Below are 13,472 nucleotides of genomic sequence, written 5' to 3' on the forward strand. Positions count from 1 at the left end.
CATTGAGCTCTGCTTTCCACTCTAGAACTCTGATACCAGGTATCTCCAGTGACAGGGCAATGGGGAATTAGTAGCTCTATTACCTGTAGGGGCCAATGGCCAATGGTTATCCAGCACCCTACTGTGCTGTAAAGAGGCGGAGAGATGCAGACTCCCCTAGCTCCAAAACAGTGGTGCTAACTCTCTCTCTCTGGTGGAGAAAAATCCTTTTAAGAAGATAGGAACAAGAAGCATGTCATATTAAAGGTGCAAATAGGGCTTCCTAGGAAGTGAGAGAAGAAAGCTGTGGAGGCCAGAGCCTCAAGCTTGGGTGAATTAGTAGGATTAGCTTCTGGGATAGTTCTCTTTGGACCCCTCCCCATCCAAGGGAAGGAAAACCATGACAAGTCTAGACAGAATATTAAAAAGCAGAGACTTCATTTTGCTGACAAAGGTCTGTATAGTCAAAGGTATGGTTTTTCCAGGAGTCATGTATGGATGTGAGAGATGGACCATAAAGAAGACTGAACACCAAAGAATTGATGCTGTTGAATTGTGGTGCTGGAGAAGACTCTTTGAGAGTCCCTTGGACAGTGGGAGATTAAACCAATCAATCTTAAAGGAAATCAACCTTGAATATTCATTGGAAGGACTGAAGCTGAAGCTCCAATTAGAGTCACCTGATATGAAGAGTCGACTCATTGGAAAAGACCCTGATGCTGGGGAAAACTGAAGGCAAAAGGAGAAGGAAATGACAGAGGATGAGATGGTTGGACGGCATCACTGACTCAGTAGACACGAACTGGAGCTAACTCTGGGAGACAGTGAAGGACAGGGAAGCCTGGCCTGCTGCAGGCCATAGGGTCGCAAAGAACAGACACGAATTGGGAACTGAACAACAACAAGAAACCCTCCAGGTCTTACTTTGTTCACAGGCCCTAGGATTACAGTGTTCAGCCTCCCTTCCCACTGTGCTGCAGACCAAATGGATTTCACAACATCTGGGCATTAGGGAACCCGATCTAGCTTATTCCTTATTCCTCTGTCCAAAAAGTAAGTAGTATAGCCCTTCAGAACCTTCTTAAAACATTTTTATGAAGTGAAGAAGGGAAACCATGGGAAAAAAATAATTCTCATTGTGGATACTTGCCTTACTAAGGACTATATCTACAGTAAATGGTGAATCTTATGGCCTGAAAGGGGAATAATCTGCATTTAGAGGAAAATGAAGATTTTATCTACCCTCCAAATTCCATCATGAGAACACAAGTGAAGTTCTGGGGGGTTAATTGCCTTGGGGCGAGAGGGCAGGTGGGAGGACTTGACATTACCTGGGACAGGAGCCCTGAGCTTGGGGAACAGGTGCAATGGAGGGGGAGTGACACAGATACACAGGGTCCCCTCCCTTTTTTCTTTTCATCCCTGAGATATGACCTCAACAGACCCCTCAGCAGAGAGAGACTGAGGGTAAGATGAAAAGCGGGGCCTGGGTCATAACACAGGTCACAGCAGCATATATGTAAAAAGAAAAAAGACCGAGAAAGGAAGAGAGACGAAATGGAAGCCAGAATATCAAGGAAGAAGGGACCGTGAAGAATGAGCATAATACGAGGTATATAAAACCAGGGAACTACCTGGTAGTTTCAACAGTAAAAATATGGGGCCTGCTTGGCACTGGCATCGCATGTGTCCTTCAGCCATTCCCGGAAAAGGTCTTCAATTTTCTTTAGCACCAGAAACTGACCAATGATCACATAGCCCTCTCCACTATTCCCTGGTCTGTTTTATGCTATTTGCCCTCTTTTTGGCAGAACAGTCACTGTCCTTGTAAAGCTTTTTAAATCAATAAAGTCAGTGGCCTTCAAAAAAAAACAACAACAATAACAAAACTGGGCCTCTACTGAGCCACACACACAGACACACAAAACAACTACCTTGATTCTTACTTTGCAATACTTGAATAATTGCAGCTAGTTCTTCCAAGGATAGTCAAGTCTCAGTAGCATTAGACAATAAGCATATTTCAGTGGACAAATGCAAACACTATGTTAGAGAAAAGAAAGTTAGGCTTACATCTTGTCCATTAACGCCTGACAAACCTGGATCTCCTTTCTCTCCTGGTTCACCCTAGAAAGAAACAATTTATACAGTGAAAAATGTTATATCTGAAGAGCTTTACTAAGAGAAAATAAAAGAGTTACATTGTTTGGGTATTTATAACAACATGATTACTTTGCTAATCCCTTGAAAGAAACATTTATTAAAACACAATTTGGAGTCCTAAAACCAAAAAGAAGTTTAAAAGGTCAAAGAAAAGCTGCACAAAAATGATTAAAGTGTATAAATAGAACAAGGATTTTTTTTTTTCTATAAGCAACAAAGAACTTTCTGGAGGGCAATTTGGTAATATATAACAAGGGTCTTAAATATGTTCATTTTATTGGGACCAGTGATTTTACTGCTAAGAATGAATCCCAAGAAAATAAACAGAGATTAAAAGATTTAGGCACTAAGATGTAGAGCGCAGTGCTATTCATAGTAGTAAAAAGAGAAACATTCTAAATGTTCAGTAATAGGGAACTGGGTAAATTACAGCATAGAGATATAATGGAATATGCTCGAAACCATTACAATCATGTTTATGAATTTTAGTTTATACTATAGGAAAGCTCTTATGATATAAAAAGATACAATTATTTAACAAATTTAGTGAATAAATGGAGAAGGCAATGGCACCCCACTCCAGTACTCTTGCCTGGAAAATCCCATGGATGGAGGAGCCTGGTAGGCTGCAGTCCATGGGGTTGCCAAGAGTCAGACAGGACCAAGTGACTTCACTTTCACTTTTCACTTTCATACATTGGAGAAGGAAATGGCAGCCCACTCCAGTGTTCTTGCTTGGAGAATCCCAGGGACAGGGGAGCCTGGTGGGCTGCCATCTATGGGGTCGCACAGAGTCGGACACGACTGAAGTGACTTAGCAGTGGCAGTGAATAAATGTTAATGAATACCTGTTTTTATTACTGTAAAGCTACAAGTGTTCATAATGGCCACTAATAACATTGTTGATGACACATCTCATAGTTGCCTGTATTTTTGTTTGATTACTATCTGAAAGGTATATGCTTTTATTGGTATACCCTGCATATCTATGGTGGGCTTCCCAGGTGGCACAGTGGTAAAGAATTCGCCTGTCAATGCAGCAGATGCAAGAAATGTAGGTTCAATCTCTAAGTTGGGAAATTGCTTGTTGGAGGAAATAGCAACTCACTCCAGTGTTTCTGCCAGGAAAATTCCATGGACAAAGGAGCCTGGAGGGCTGCAGTCCAGAGGGTCACAAAGAGTCAGATGCAACTGAGTGCCTGTGCATGCATGCGGCATATCTATGGTATAATTAAAAAAAATTTTTTTTTAAGTCTGTCTACCTAACCATCCACCTATCTACCTGTGTCTAAATCTACCTACGAGTCTCAGAAGAACTAATGAAAGCAAACAAATCAGCAAATAAAAGTAAATAATCTATGCATTCTATGACTACAGGCAATTTTATTTTCTTCAGTATATTCTTCAATGTTTTTCAATTTTTAAATAAACATGTGTTATGCATATAATTTGTACAGTGTTTAAGAGTAAGAGAATATGCTGTGTGTAGAAAGAACTCTGTCTGCCCTAAGTGCATTGCACATTACTCTCTGTGTGTAAAGTAGTAATAGTATTAGCAGCAGTAGTATTAATAACTATCTCTGCTTTGTGCCACCAGGTGATTTTTATTCTTTTCTTTATATGTCCTTTTGCTCTTTGCTTTTTAAGACAATAAACATTATTTTTTTCATCGGCAAGAAAAGAAGAGCAAGTGCTTCCTGGGCCAAGATGGTGAAGTAGGAAGACCCTGAAGTTACCTGCTTTCCTAGATACACCAGAATCACAACTATTTATACAACACCTGCCAATGAAAACTAACAGAAGGGCTCTTCTACAACTAAAGATACAAAGAAGAAACCACACAACAGGTAGGTGGAATGGAGACGATGTACAGTCAAATCTTATACCCCGAGGTGGGCAACCCACAAAGGGGAGACTAGTTACTACTGCGGAAGTTCTCACAAGAGGCAAGGGATCCAAGCCCCACACTGGGATCCCCAGCCCTGGGATCCTGCCCTGGAAAGATGAACCCCTAAAATATTTGGTTTTGAAGGCTGGTGGGGATCACTTTCAGGAGACACAGAGGGCTGTGGAAAATACAGACTCAGCACTTAAGAGGCACACACAAAGACTAACATGATTTAGTACCCAGGATAGAAGCTTTAATTTGAAAGGAGCCTGGAGCAGACCCACCTGCTGATCTTGGGGAGTCTCTCAGAGAATAAGGAGGCAGGCAGACCTCACTCTGGGGACACAGACACCAGCAGCAGCAATTATGGGGAGCTCATTCTACCACGTGGACACTGGTGCTGGCAAGTACAGCTTTGGAATCTTCTCTAGCTTATTAGCCCTAGAGCCCAGACCTCCACTAACTCGATGACGTGTAGGTGCCTGTGCCGGATGTCTTAGAACAAGCAACTAACTGGGTGAGGACAGAGCTCATCAGGAATCAGGCTGCCTTAAGACTCCCTAGATTTTGTTGTTGTTGTTGGCAAGGCAAGGAATAAGACTTGATTCAGAAAATTGTCTGAGAAGACAGCAGACTAATGTTGCACAATAACCATCTTTTGGGGTCTGAATGCCAGGTTCTTTTATAGAACCAAAGAGAGAAGCAGTGAGGAACTAAAGTCAAAAGGCAGAGTAGAGAGGGACAGGTGATGGGGAAGGAAAATAAGACTCACTGGTCTTAACCTGAGCCCACAGATGCCCCTGGATACATCCCTGCCTACCGGGGGACTGAGGACCCGGTTCACACACACGTGTGCACACACTGGACCTGGGATGTCCAGCGCCCTGTAGCCAGAGACCTATGGCCTGGGCCTACCATCCAGCCTGCTCTAGACTCAGTGCCAGCCTCACCTACCAGTGGGCAGGTGCCAGTTACAGGACACCCTGGGATTCAGCTCCACTCACCAGATGGCCAACATCAGCTTTGCGACGCCTTGGGCCACTCAGCCAGCTGCCCTGGGACCTGACACCACTCATCACTAGGCTGAAACAAGCTTCAGAACACCACAGACTTTGCAGCTAGCTATGTCAGGAATCAGGCTCTTCTACTAGTGGTCCCAGAGTAGCTCTGGAACTCCTGGGCTCTGCACCTAGAGACCCCAGGATCTGGCTCTGTCGGCCAGTTGCAAGAGATACAAATCACTATGGGTAAAACGGAAAAGCAGCATGAATGTAGTGTACAGTACCGGAAAGTACATCCATTATTTTGTGATAGCTTTAAAGAGAATATCACCTGGAAAAATACTGAATCACTGTATTATACACGTGAAACTAATAAAATATTGTAAGTCAACTATACTTAAATTAACAAAAAGGAAAGCTGGAGTAGCAACAATTTTTCAGACACAATAGATTTTAAAACTGTAAACAAGAGACAAAGAATGACCAAGGGCTCAATCTAAAAAGATATAACAATTGTAAATATATATGAACTCAACACAGTAACACTTCTATACATAAATGTTAACAGACAATGAAGAATTGTAACCAACACAATAATAGCAGCGGCACATTACCATCCCACATACATCAATGGGCAGATCATTCACACAGAAAATCATTGAGGCTTTAAGTGACATATTAGATCAGATGAGTTAAATATATAAACATTTCAGTAAAAAACAAAGGAATGTACATTATTTTCAAGTGCACATGGAACATTCTCCTGGATAAATCACATTCTAGGCCACAAAACAAGTTTCATTTTTAAGAAAACTGAAATTATATCAGTCATCTTTTCTGACCAGAATAGTCTAAGATTAGAAATCAACTACAAAAAAAAAATTTCAAAAAATCCCCACAAACATGTGGAGGTTAAACAATATGCTACTAAACAACCAATGAATCCCTGAATAAATCTGAGAATAAATGAAATTTTAAAAATGAAAACACAATAATTAAAAAACCTATGGGATGAAGCAAAAGCAGTTCTAAGAGGGAAGTTTATAGTGATATACAAGACTACCTCAGGAAACCAGAAAAATCTCAAATAACCAATCTAATCGTATATCTAAAGGAACTAGAAAAAGAAAAATGACCAGAATCTAAAATTAGTAGGAAAAAAAAACATTAAGATTAGAGGAGAAATAAATTAAATAAAGACAAACAATATAAAATAATAGAAAATACCAATGACATCACAGCTGGTTCTTTGAAAAGATAAACAAAATTGACAAACCTTTGGCCGTACTCATCACAAAAAGGGGAAGGGGAGTCTAAATCAATAAAATCAGAAATGGAAAAGGAGAGGTTACAACCAACACCAACTGAAATACGAAGGACAATAAAAGATTGCTTTGAACAACTACATGCCAATAAGATAGAAAAGCTAGAAGAAATGGACAAATTCTGAGAAATGTACAATTTCTCAACCAGAAAGAAATACTAAATGCATTTACGACAAAAACTCTCCACAAAGTGGGTAGTGAGGGAACATACTTCAACATAATGAAAGCCATATATAATAGGCCCATAGCTTATATCATAATCAATAGGGAAAAGCTGAAAACATTTCCTCCAAGATCAGAAACTTGCCAAGGATGTCTTTTATCAGAACTTAAAGTCAAATTGTATTAGAAGTCCTACCCATAGCAATCAGACAGAAAAATAAATAAAATCATCCAAATTAGAAAGTAAGAAGTAAAACTGTCACTTTTGCACATGATATAATACTATACATAGAAAACCCTCGTGAACTCTGGGAGATGGTGATAGACAGGGAGGCCTGGCGTGCTACGATTCATGGGGTCACAAAGAATCGGACATGACTGAGCGACTGAACTGAACTGAACTGATACCACCAAAAATCTACTAGAGCTCATCAATGAATTCAGTAAAACTGAAGGATACAAAATTAATATACAGAAATCTGCTGCATTTCTATACACTAATACCTATGACTAGAAGATCAAACTTTCCAGACTAGAAGATCTAACTTTCCAGACTAGAAGACCTAACCCTCAAATTTATATAGAATCTGACATGACCCCAAATTGCCAAAGAAATCTTGAAAACAAAAGAAAACAAAGCTATAGGTATCACAATCTCTGACTTCAGACTTTTCTACAAATCTACAATAATCAAAACAGCATGGCACTGGCACAAAAAATAGACATAAAGATAAATGAAACAGGAAAGAAGCCCAGAAATAAATCCATAAGCCTATGCTCAATTAATCTCTGACAAAGGAAGCAGGAATATATAATGGAGAAAAGACAGTCTCTTCAATAAGTGGTGCTCAGTAAACTGGATATGTAAAAGGATAAAGTTAGGACATTTTCTCATATTATATAAGCTCAAAATACTATACAAACAAAACCCTAAAAACACCACCAAAAATTTACTAGAGCTCACAATAAATTCAGTAAAATTGTAGGATACAAAATTAATATACAGAAATCTGCTTCGTTTCTATACACTAATGAACTATCAGAAAAGTGGGTTAATACATACTGGGGAAACCAGAATGGAAAGAGACACATGTACCCCAATGTTCATCGCAGCACTGTTTATAATAGCCAGGACATGGAAGCAACCTAGATGTCCATCAGCAGACGAATGGATAAGAAAGCTGTGGTACATATGCACAATGGAGTATTACTCAGCCATTAAAAAGAATACATTTGAATCAGTTCTAATGAGGTGGATGAAACTGGAGCCTGTTATACAGAGTGAAGTAAGCCAGAAAGGAAAACACCAATACAGTATACTAACGCATATTGTGGAGGGCTCCAAAATCAGTGCAGATGGTGATTGCAGCCATGAAATTAAAAGATGCTTACTCCTTGGAAGGAAAGTTATGACCAACCTATATAGTATATTGCAAAGCAGAGACATTACTTTACAACAAAGGTCCGTCTAGTCAGGGCTATGGTTTTTCCAGTGGTCATGTATGGATGTGAGAGTTGGACTGTGAAGAAAGTTGAGTGCTGAAGAACTGATGCTTCTGAACTGTGGTGTTGGAGAAGACTCTTGAGAGTCCCTTGGACTGCAAGGAGATCCAACCAGTCCATTCTGAAGGAGATCAGTCCTGGATGTTCATTGGAAGGACTGATGCTGAAGCTGAAACTCCAGTACTTTGGCCACCTCATGCAAAGAGTTGACTCATTGGAAAAGACCCTGATGCTGGGAGGGACTGGGGGCAGGAGGAGAAGGGGACGACAGAGGATGAGATGGCTGGATGGCATCACTGACTCGATGGACGTGCGTTTGAGTGAATTCCAGGAGTTGGTGATGGACAGGGAGGCCTGGTGTACTGCGATTCATGGGGTTGCAAAGAGTCGGACACGACTCTTGAGTGACTGAACTGAGCTGAATGCATATATATGGAATTTAGAAAGATGGTAATGATAACCCTGTATGAGAGACAGCAAAAGAGACACATATTTATAAAACAGTCTTTTGAACTCTGTGGGAGAGGGCGAGGGTGGGATGATTTGGGAGAATGGCATTGAAACATGTATAGTATCATATGTGAAATGAATGGTCAGTCCAGGTTCAATGCATGATACAGGATGCTCGGGGCTGGTGCACTGGGATGACCCAGAGGGATGGTATGGGGAAGGAGGTGGGAGGGGGGGTTCATGATGGGGAACACGTGTACAACTGTGGTGGATTCATGTTGATGTATGGCAAAACCAATATAATATTGTAAAGTAAAAAGTAAATAAATAAAAAGAAAAAAAAAAGAAAAATGGGTTAAAAGCCTAAATGTAAGTGTGGAAACCATGAAATTCCTAGAAGAAAACGTAGAACACTGACATAAATAATAGCAAAGTTTGCACATATCTGTCTCCTAAGGCAAAGGAAACAAAAGCAGGAAAAGAACTAATTGGAACTAATTAACCATAAAAACTTTTGCACAGCAACAAAAACAAAAAGACACCATAATGAATGGGGAAAATATCTTAGAAAATGATATGACTAATAATGGGTTAATATCCAAAATACATAAACAGTTCATATAACTGTTCAATAGCCAAAAAAAGAATAAATAAATAAACAATTCAATTGAAAATGGACAGAAGACTGAACATTTTTCCAAAGAAGACAAACAGATATACATCAGTCAATAAAAAGAATGCTTAATACTGTAATTTTCAGAAAAATGCCAGTCAAAAATACAATAAGATATCATCTCACACCTGTGAGAATAGTTATCATCTAACAGACCCGAAATGATAAATGTTGGCGAGGATTTGTAGAAAAAGGAGCCCTTTTACATTGTTGGGGAGAATGCAAATTTGTGTAGTCACTGTGAAAAACAGTATAGAGGTTCTTAAAAAAAAAACAACAAACAAAATAAAACTACCATATGACCCAGAAATTCCACTACTGGCCATATATCCAAAGAAAACAAGAACACTAATTTGAGAATGTATCATGCACCCGGATGTTCACATTATTATTTACTATAGCCAAGATATGGAAGCAATCTAAGTGTCCGTGAACAGATGAATAGATAAAGCAGATGTAGGGTACACACACACACACAGACCACACACACAATGGAATACTACTCAGCCATAAAAAGAATGACATTTTGCCATTTGCAACAGTATGTGGAGATGTGGAGGGCACTGTGCTTAGTGAAATAAGTCATACACAAGACAAACACTCTATGTTGTCACTCACATGTGGGTTCGAAAACATAAATCAAATGAACATAACACAATAGAAACAGGCTCATAAAGACAGACAGCAAACTAATGGTTATCAGTGGAGCAGGGAAAGGGCACGATAGAGATATGAGATGAAGAGGTACAAACTACTATACATAGAATAAATAAGTTACAACAATATATTATATAGCAAGGAATATATAGCCATTATTTGGCAGTAACCTTAAATGGAGTATACTTTATAAAAATACTGAATCACTATGTCGTACACCTGAAGCTAATGTAATACTAAAAATCAATTATACTTCAATTTAAAAAGCAAGCACTTGATAAGATATAATATTTTAAATATTCTACACGTAGAAATACACAGGTGCAGTCCCAATTAAGTGGCAACCATACACGCACCCCAAAATGTGCTGTTTGTATGTGGTATGTGGACTGTTTTGCGCTAAAGGCAAATAAGCCACCATAAATCTCAGGAACAGCTTTGTTCTCTCCCTTAATTGCCTAAAAGAATTTACTAGGGGGCTTGGCGCAGAAACTACCAGAGCTCACCTTTTATCCAAAGACTTAACTGCATGGCAGGCAAACATCTGATTATACACATATGCCCTTCTCATCCACCTGTGAATCGTCTTCTCTCTGAAGCCTGGCCCATCGCACTCCTTAGCTCCCAGGGCAGATAAGCCTTAGCTTACCTTTAGGTGCCATGTTTTTATAGGGCTCTTATACTAAAACTTTTTCTCCTGCTAATCTGTCTTTTGTTGATTTAATTATTAGACCAAAGACCAAGAAGGGAAGAAGGGAAAAATGTTCGACCACTGAACAATCATCTAAGACTACACATTATTACCCTATTGAAAAATGCAGGAAATGAAGCAAAAAATAATTTGGTCATACTTGGAATATAAGAAATACGTATTATATATAGGGCAAACGAAAGGCCACATGAACACATTCAGTCATTCAGTGAAATAGGGTTAAGTTAGAATGAAACTGAAGATGTTGAACTGGAAATGGAGGGTAAAGAGATGCCTGTAGAGTGGTTTCTCCAGGATGGTAGCCACTGGCCACACATGGCTATTTAATAAAATTTAAAATTCAGTTTTTCAGTTACCCTAGCCACATTTCAAGTGCTCAGTAGTGCTGAGTATATTGGACTGTGCAGGTTAAAATATTTGCATCACCATAGAAAATTCCATTGTACTATGCTAATCCAGAGAGTGGGATTATGACAGAAAACAAAATAGGAATTAAGAGCTTCAGAAATACCCAGAGGAAAATATTTAGTAAGAGGACCCAAAACAACACATGTTTACATATTGATATGAAATGTGTTCAATACGAGTCAATAAAGTGAAATTTTTGACACTACAAGACAAATATAATTCCTTAGATATAATCATCAACTTACAGATGCAAGTAAAAAATAAATACAGTCTTTATTCAAAATTAAAGGCTCTGATAGAAAACATAAGCAACTCTATATACTAAAGAGATAAGTGTCTATGAGAAAACCTTCAACTTGACAGTAGTAAAAGCTAAATAATAATAATGATATGAACAATAACATAGAGAACAGAGTTGATATTCTGATGGGGTTTACATTGCATGGGAAGAGGACAAGAGATACTGCAGACAGCTGAAGAAGAAATGTGCTGCTTCAGATTAATCAGTGGCAAAAATTGGCAATGAATTTTTAAAGTATTACTTTTAATGTAAAAACTATGTATATAGTTATACTTAGGGGGCCACTGTGATCAAACAAGGTTCATAAAAAAGTCATTTACTTGACTATTATCATTGCTACCAATGTTTCTATAATGTTTACTATGTGCCAAGCACTGCTTTAAGCATCCTGCAATTCTATGATGATCTAGAGTAAAGATACAATTATTAGCCTCATTTTACAGATAAAAAGGAACTGAAAACAGAGAGGTTAAGTAACTTGCCTAGGGTCACACAACTTAAAAGGGGTAGGATGCCATTTCAGCCCAGGCTCCATAGCCTGCGCTCTAAAACTATTAAGCCCATTCGTTTTAAAACAGACCAGGGAAAACTGAAAATGCAATGTAGAAATCAGGATTTTGGCAAAGCAGGAGGCAAAGTCTCCAACAATGCCTCCCACAGGCATCAGCCAGGTAACATCACTATTGAGCTTGTAACTGGCAAAGGTCTCTCTCTTCTCCTCTCTCTTATCAAGCTCTTAAATCTTGGCATTATTAACAATTCTTCCTTGTGGGGGCTGTCCTGTATGTTACAGGATGTTTAGCATCATCCTGGCCTCTATTCACTATTAGCCAGAAGCCAGTATCTTCTACTGGAGAAGGCGACGGCACCCCACTCCAGTACTCTTGCCTGGAAAATCCCGTGGATGGAGGAGCCTGGTGGGCTGCAGTCCATGGAGTCACTAAGAGTTGGACACGACTAAGTGACTTCACTTTCACTTTTCACTTTCACGCATTGGAGAAGGAAATGGCAACCCACTCCAGTGTTCTTGCCTGGAGAATCCCAGGGATGGGGGAGCCTGGTGGGCTGCCGTCTATGGGGTCACATAGAGTTGGACACGACTGAAGCGACTTAGCAGCAGCAGCAGCAGTCTCTTCTACACCCTCTCTGTTCTCAGTCTTGACAAACAAAATGTCTGCAGATATTGCCAAATTTTGCATGGATGGTGAAATTGTTTCCACCTCAGAGCTATTGATATGTATTATGAATATATATTATATATAATATATATAACATTTCATGATATGAAATGTTACAGCAGGCTGAAACAATATGCTATAATAAACACCATGGACTTGATTAGGAGTAACTGTGCAATTTTGCTTCAAAGTTAATTCTGCATGGGTTAGAGAACCCACTTAAAAACAAAAACATTAAAGGATCAGAAGGAAATATATGTGAAACATAGCTCAGAGCTCATGGTGAGTAAGGTGTTTAAATGTAGAGACAAAAGACGTTCATAGTAAAAAATAATATATTTTACAAAATATTAAGTATAACCTTGTAAGGCAAAAATATTATAAACTAAAGAGTAAATGATAAAATGGGAAAAGCATCATATGATGGTTTAAAGTTTAACATCATTAGTACACAGAGGCTTTATCATTCAAGAAAAACAATGATATACCAACTGGAAGTTGTGCAAAGGACACATCAGGCAACTACCCACAAGGAATACAAAAGAAATGCTAAATGACAATTGTGAATATTTTAACAGGTTCTAATTCAACAGGTTATATATTGGGACTAAGTGAGCTCTAAAGCTTCTTTATTGTAAATTCTATCATTCTTTGAAAGCAGTGGGAGTTCTACATCCAGACAGAAAAAAAAAAAAGATATTCAAGAATTGCATACTTAATAAATCCCAAACAAAAGAAAGTTGACAATAGTAACCAGCTGTTTCTTTCTTCCTCCATTGAGAAGAAAATGAGTGAAAACGAAACTATGGCTTTAATAAGCTAGAATTAAAGGAAATTTATTTGACACCAGAGGTTGTTAGACAGTAGTTCCATTTATATTTTTTCTCAGTGTTTAGATAAGTTCAAAAGCAGAAAAGATTCAAGAACAAAATGAACAGAACATCTCAGGAGATTTCTTTGAAAATACAATAAGTCATTGTAGTCTGACAAACCATAAATGTGATCCCAATCAAAGGAAAGAAGACAAATGAAAATTAGATTACATGAAAATTTTTCCAATACCCATTCTTTG

The 13,472-nt window shown here is 38.7% G+C and overlaps 1 protein-coding gene across 1 annotated transcript in view; it reads right to left on the reverse strand.

Moving 5' to 3' along the window:
- COL19A1 (collagen type XIX alpha 1 chain) overlaps window positions 1–13,472 on the reverse strand; it is a 488,172-nt gene that overhangs the window by 283,857 nt on the left and 190,843 nt on the right. The window contains exon 12 of the mRNA XM_042253848.2: window positions 2,053–2,106. Coding sequence (XP_042109782.1) covers window positions 2,053–2,106 — 54 coding nt within the window. The remainder of the gene's footprint in view (window positions 1–2,052; window positions 2,107–13,472) is intronic.

This window comes from Ovis aries, chromosome 9 (genome assembly GCF_016772045.2).
Source record: "Ovis aries strain OAR_USU_Benz2616 breed Rambouillet chromosome 9, ARS-UI_Ramb_v3.0, whole genome shotgun sequence".
Lineage (NCBI taxonomy): Eukaryota > Metazoa > Chordata > Mammalia > Artiodactyla > Bovidae > Ovis > Ovis aries.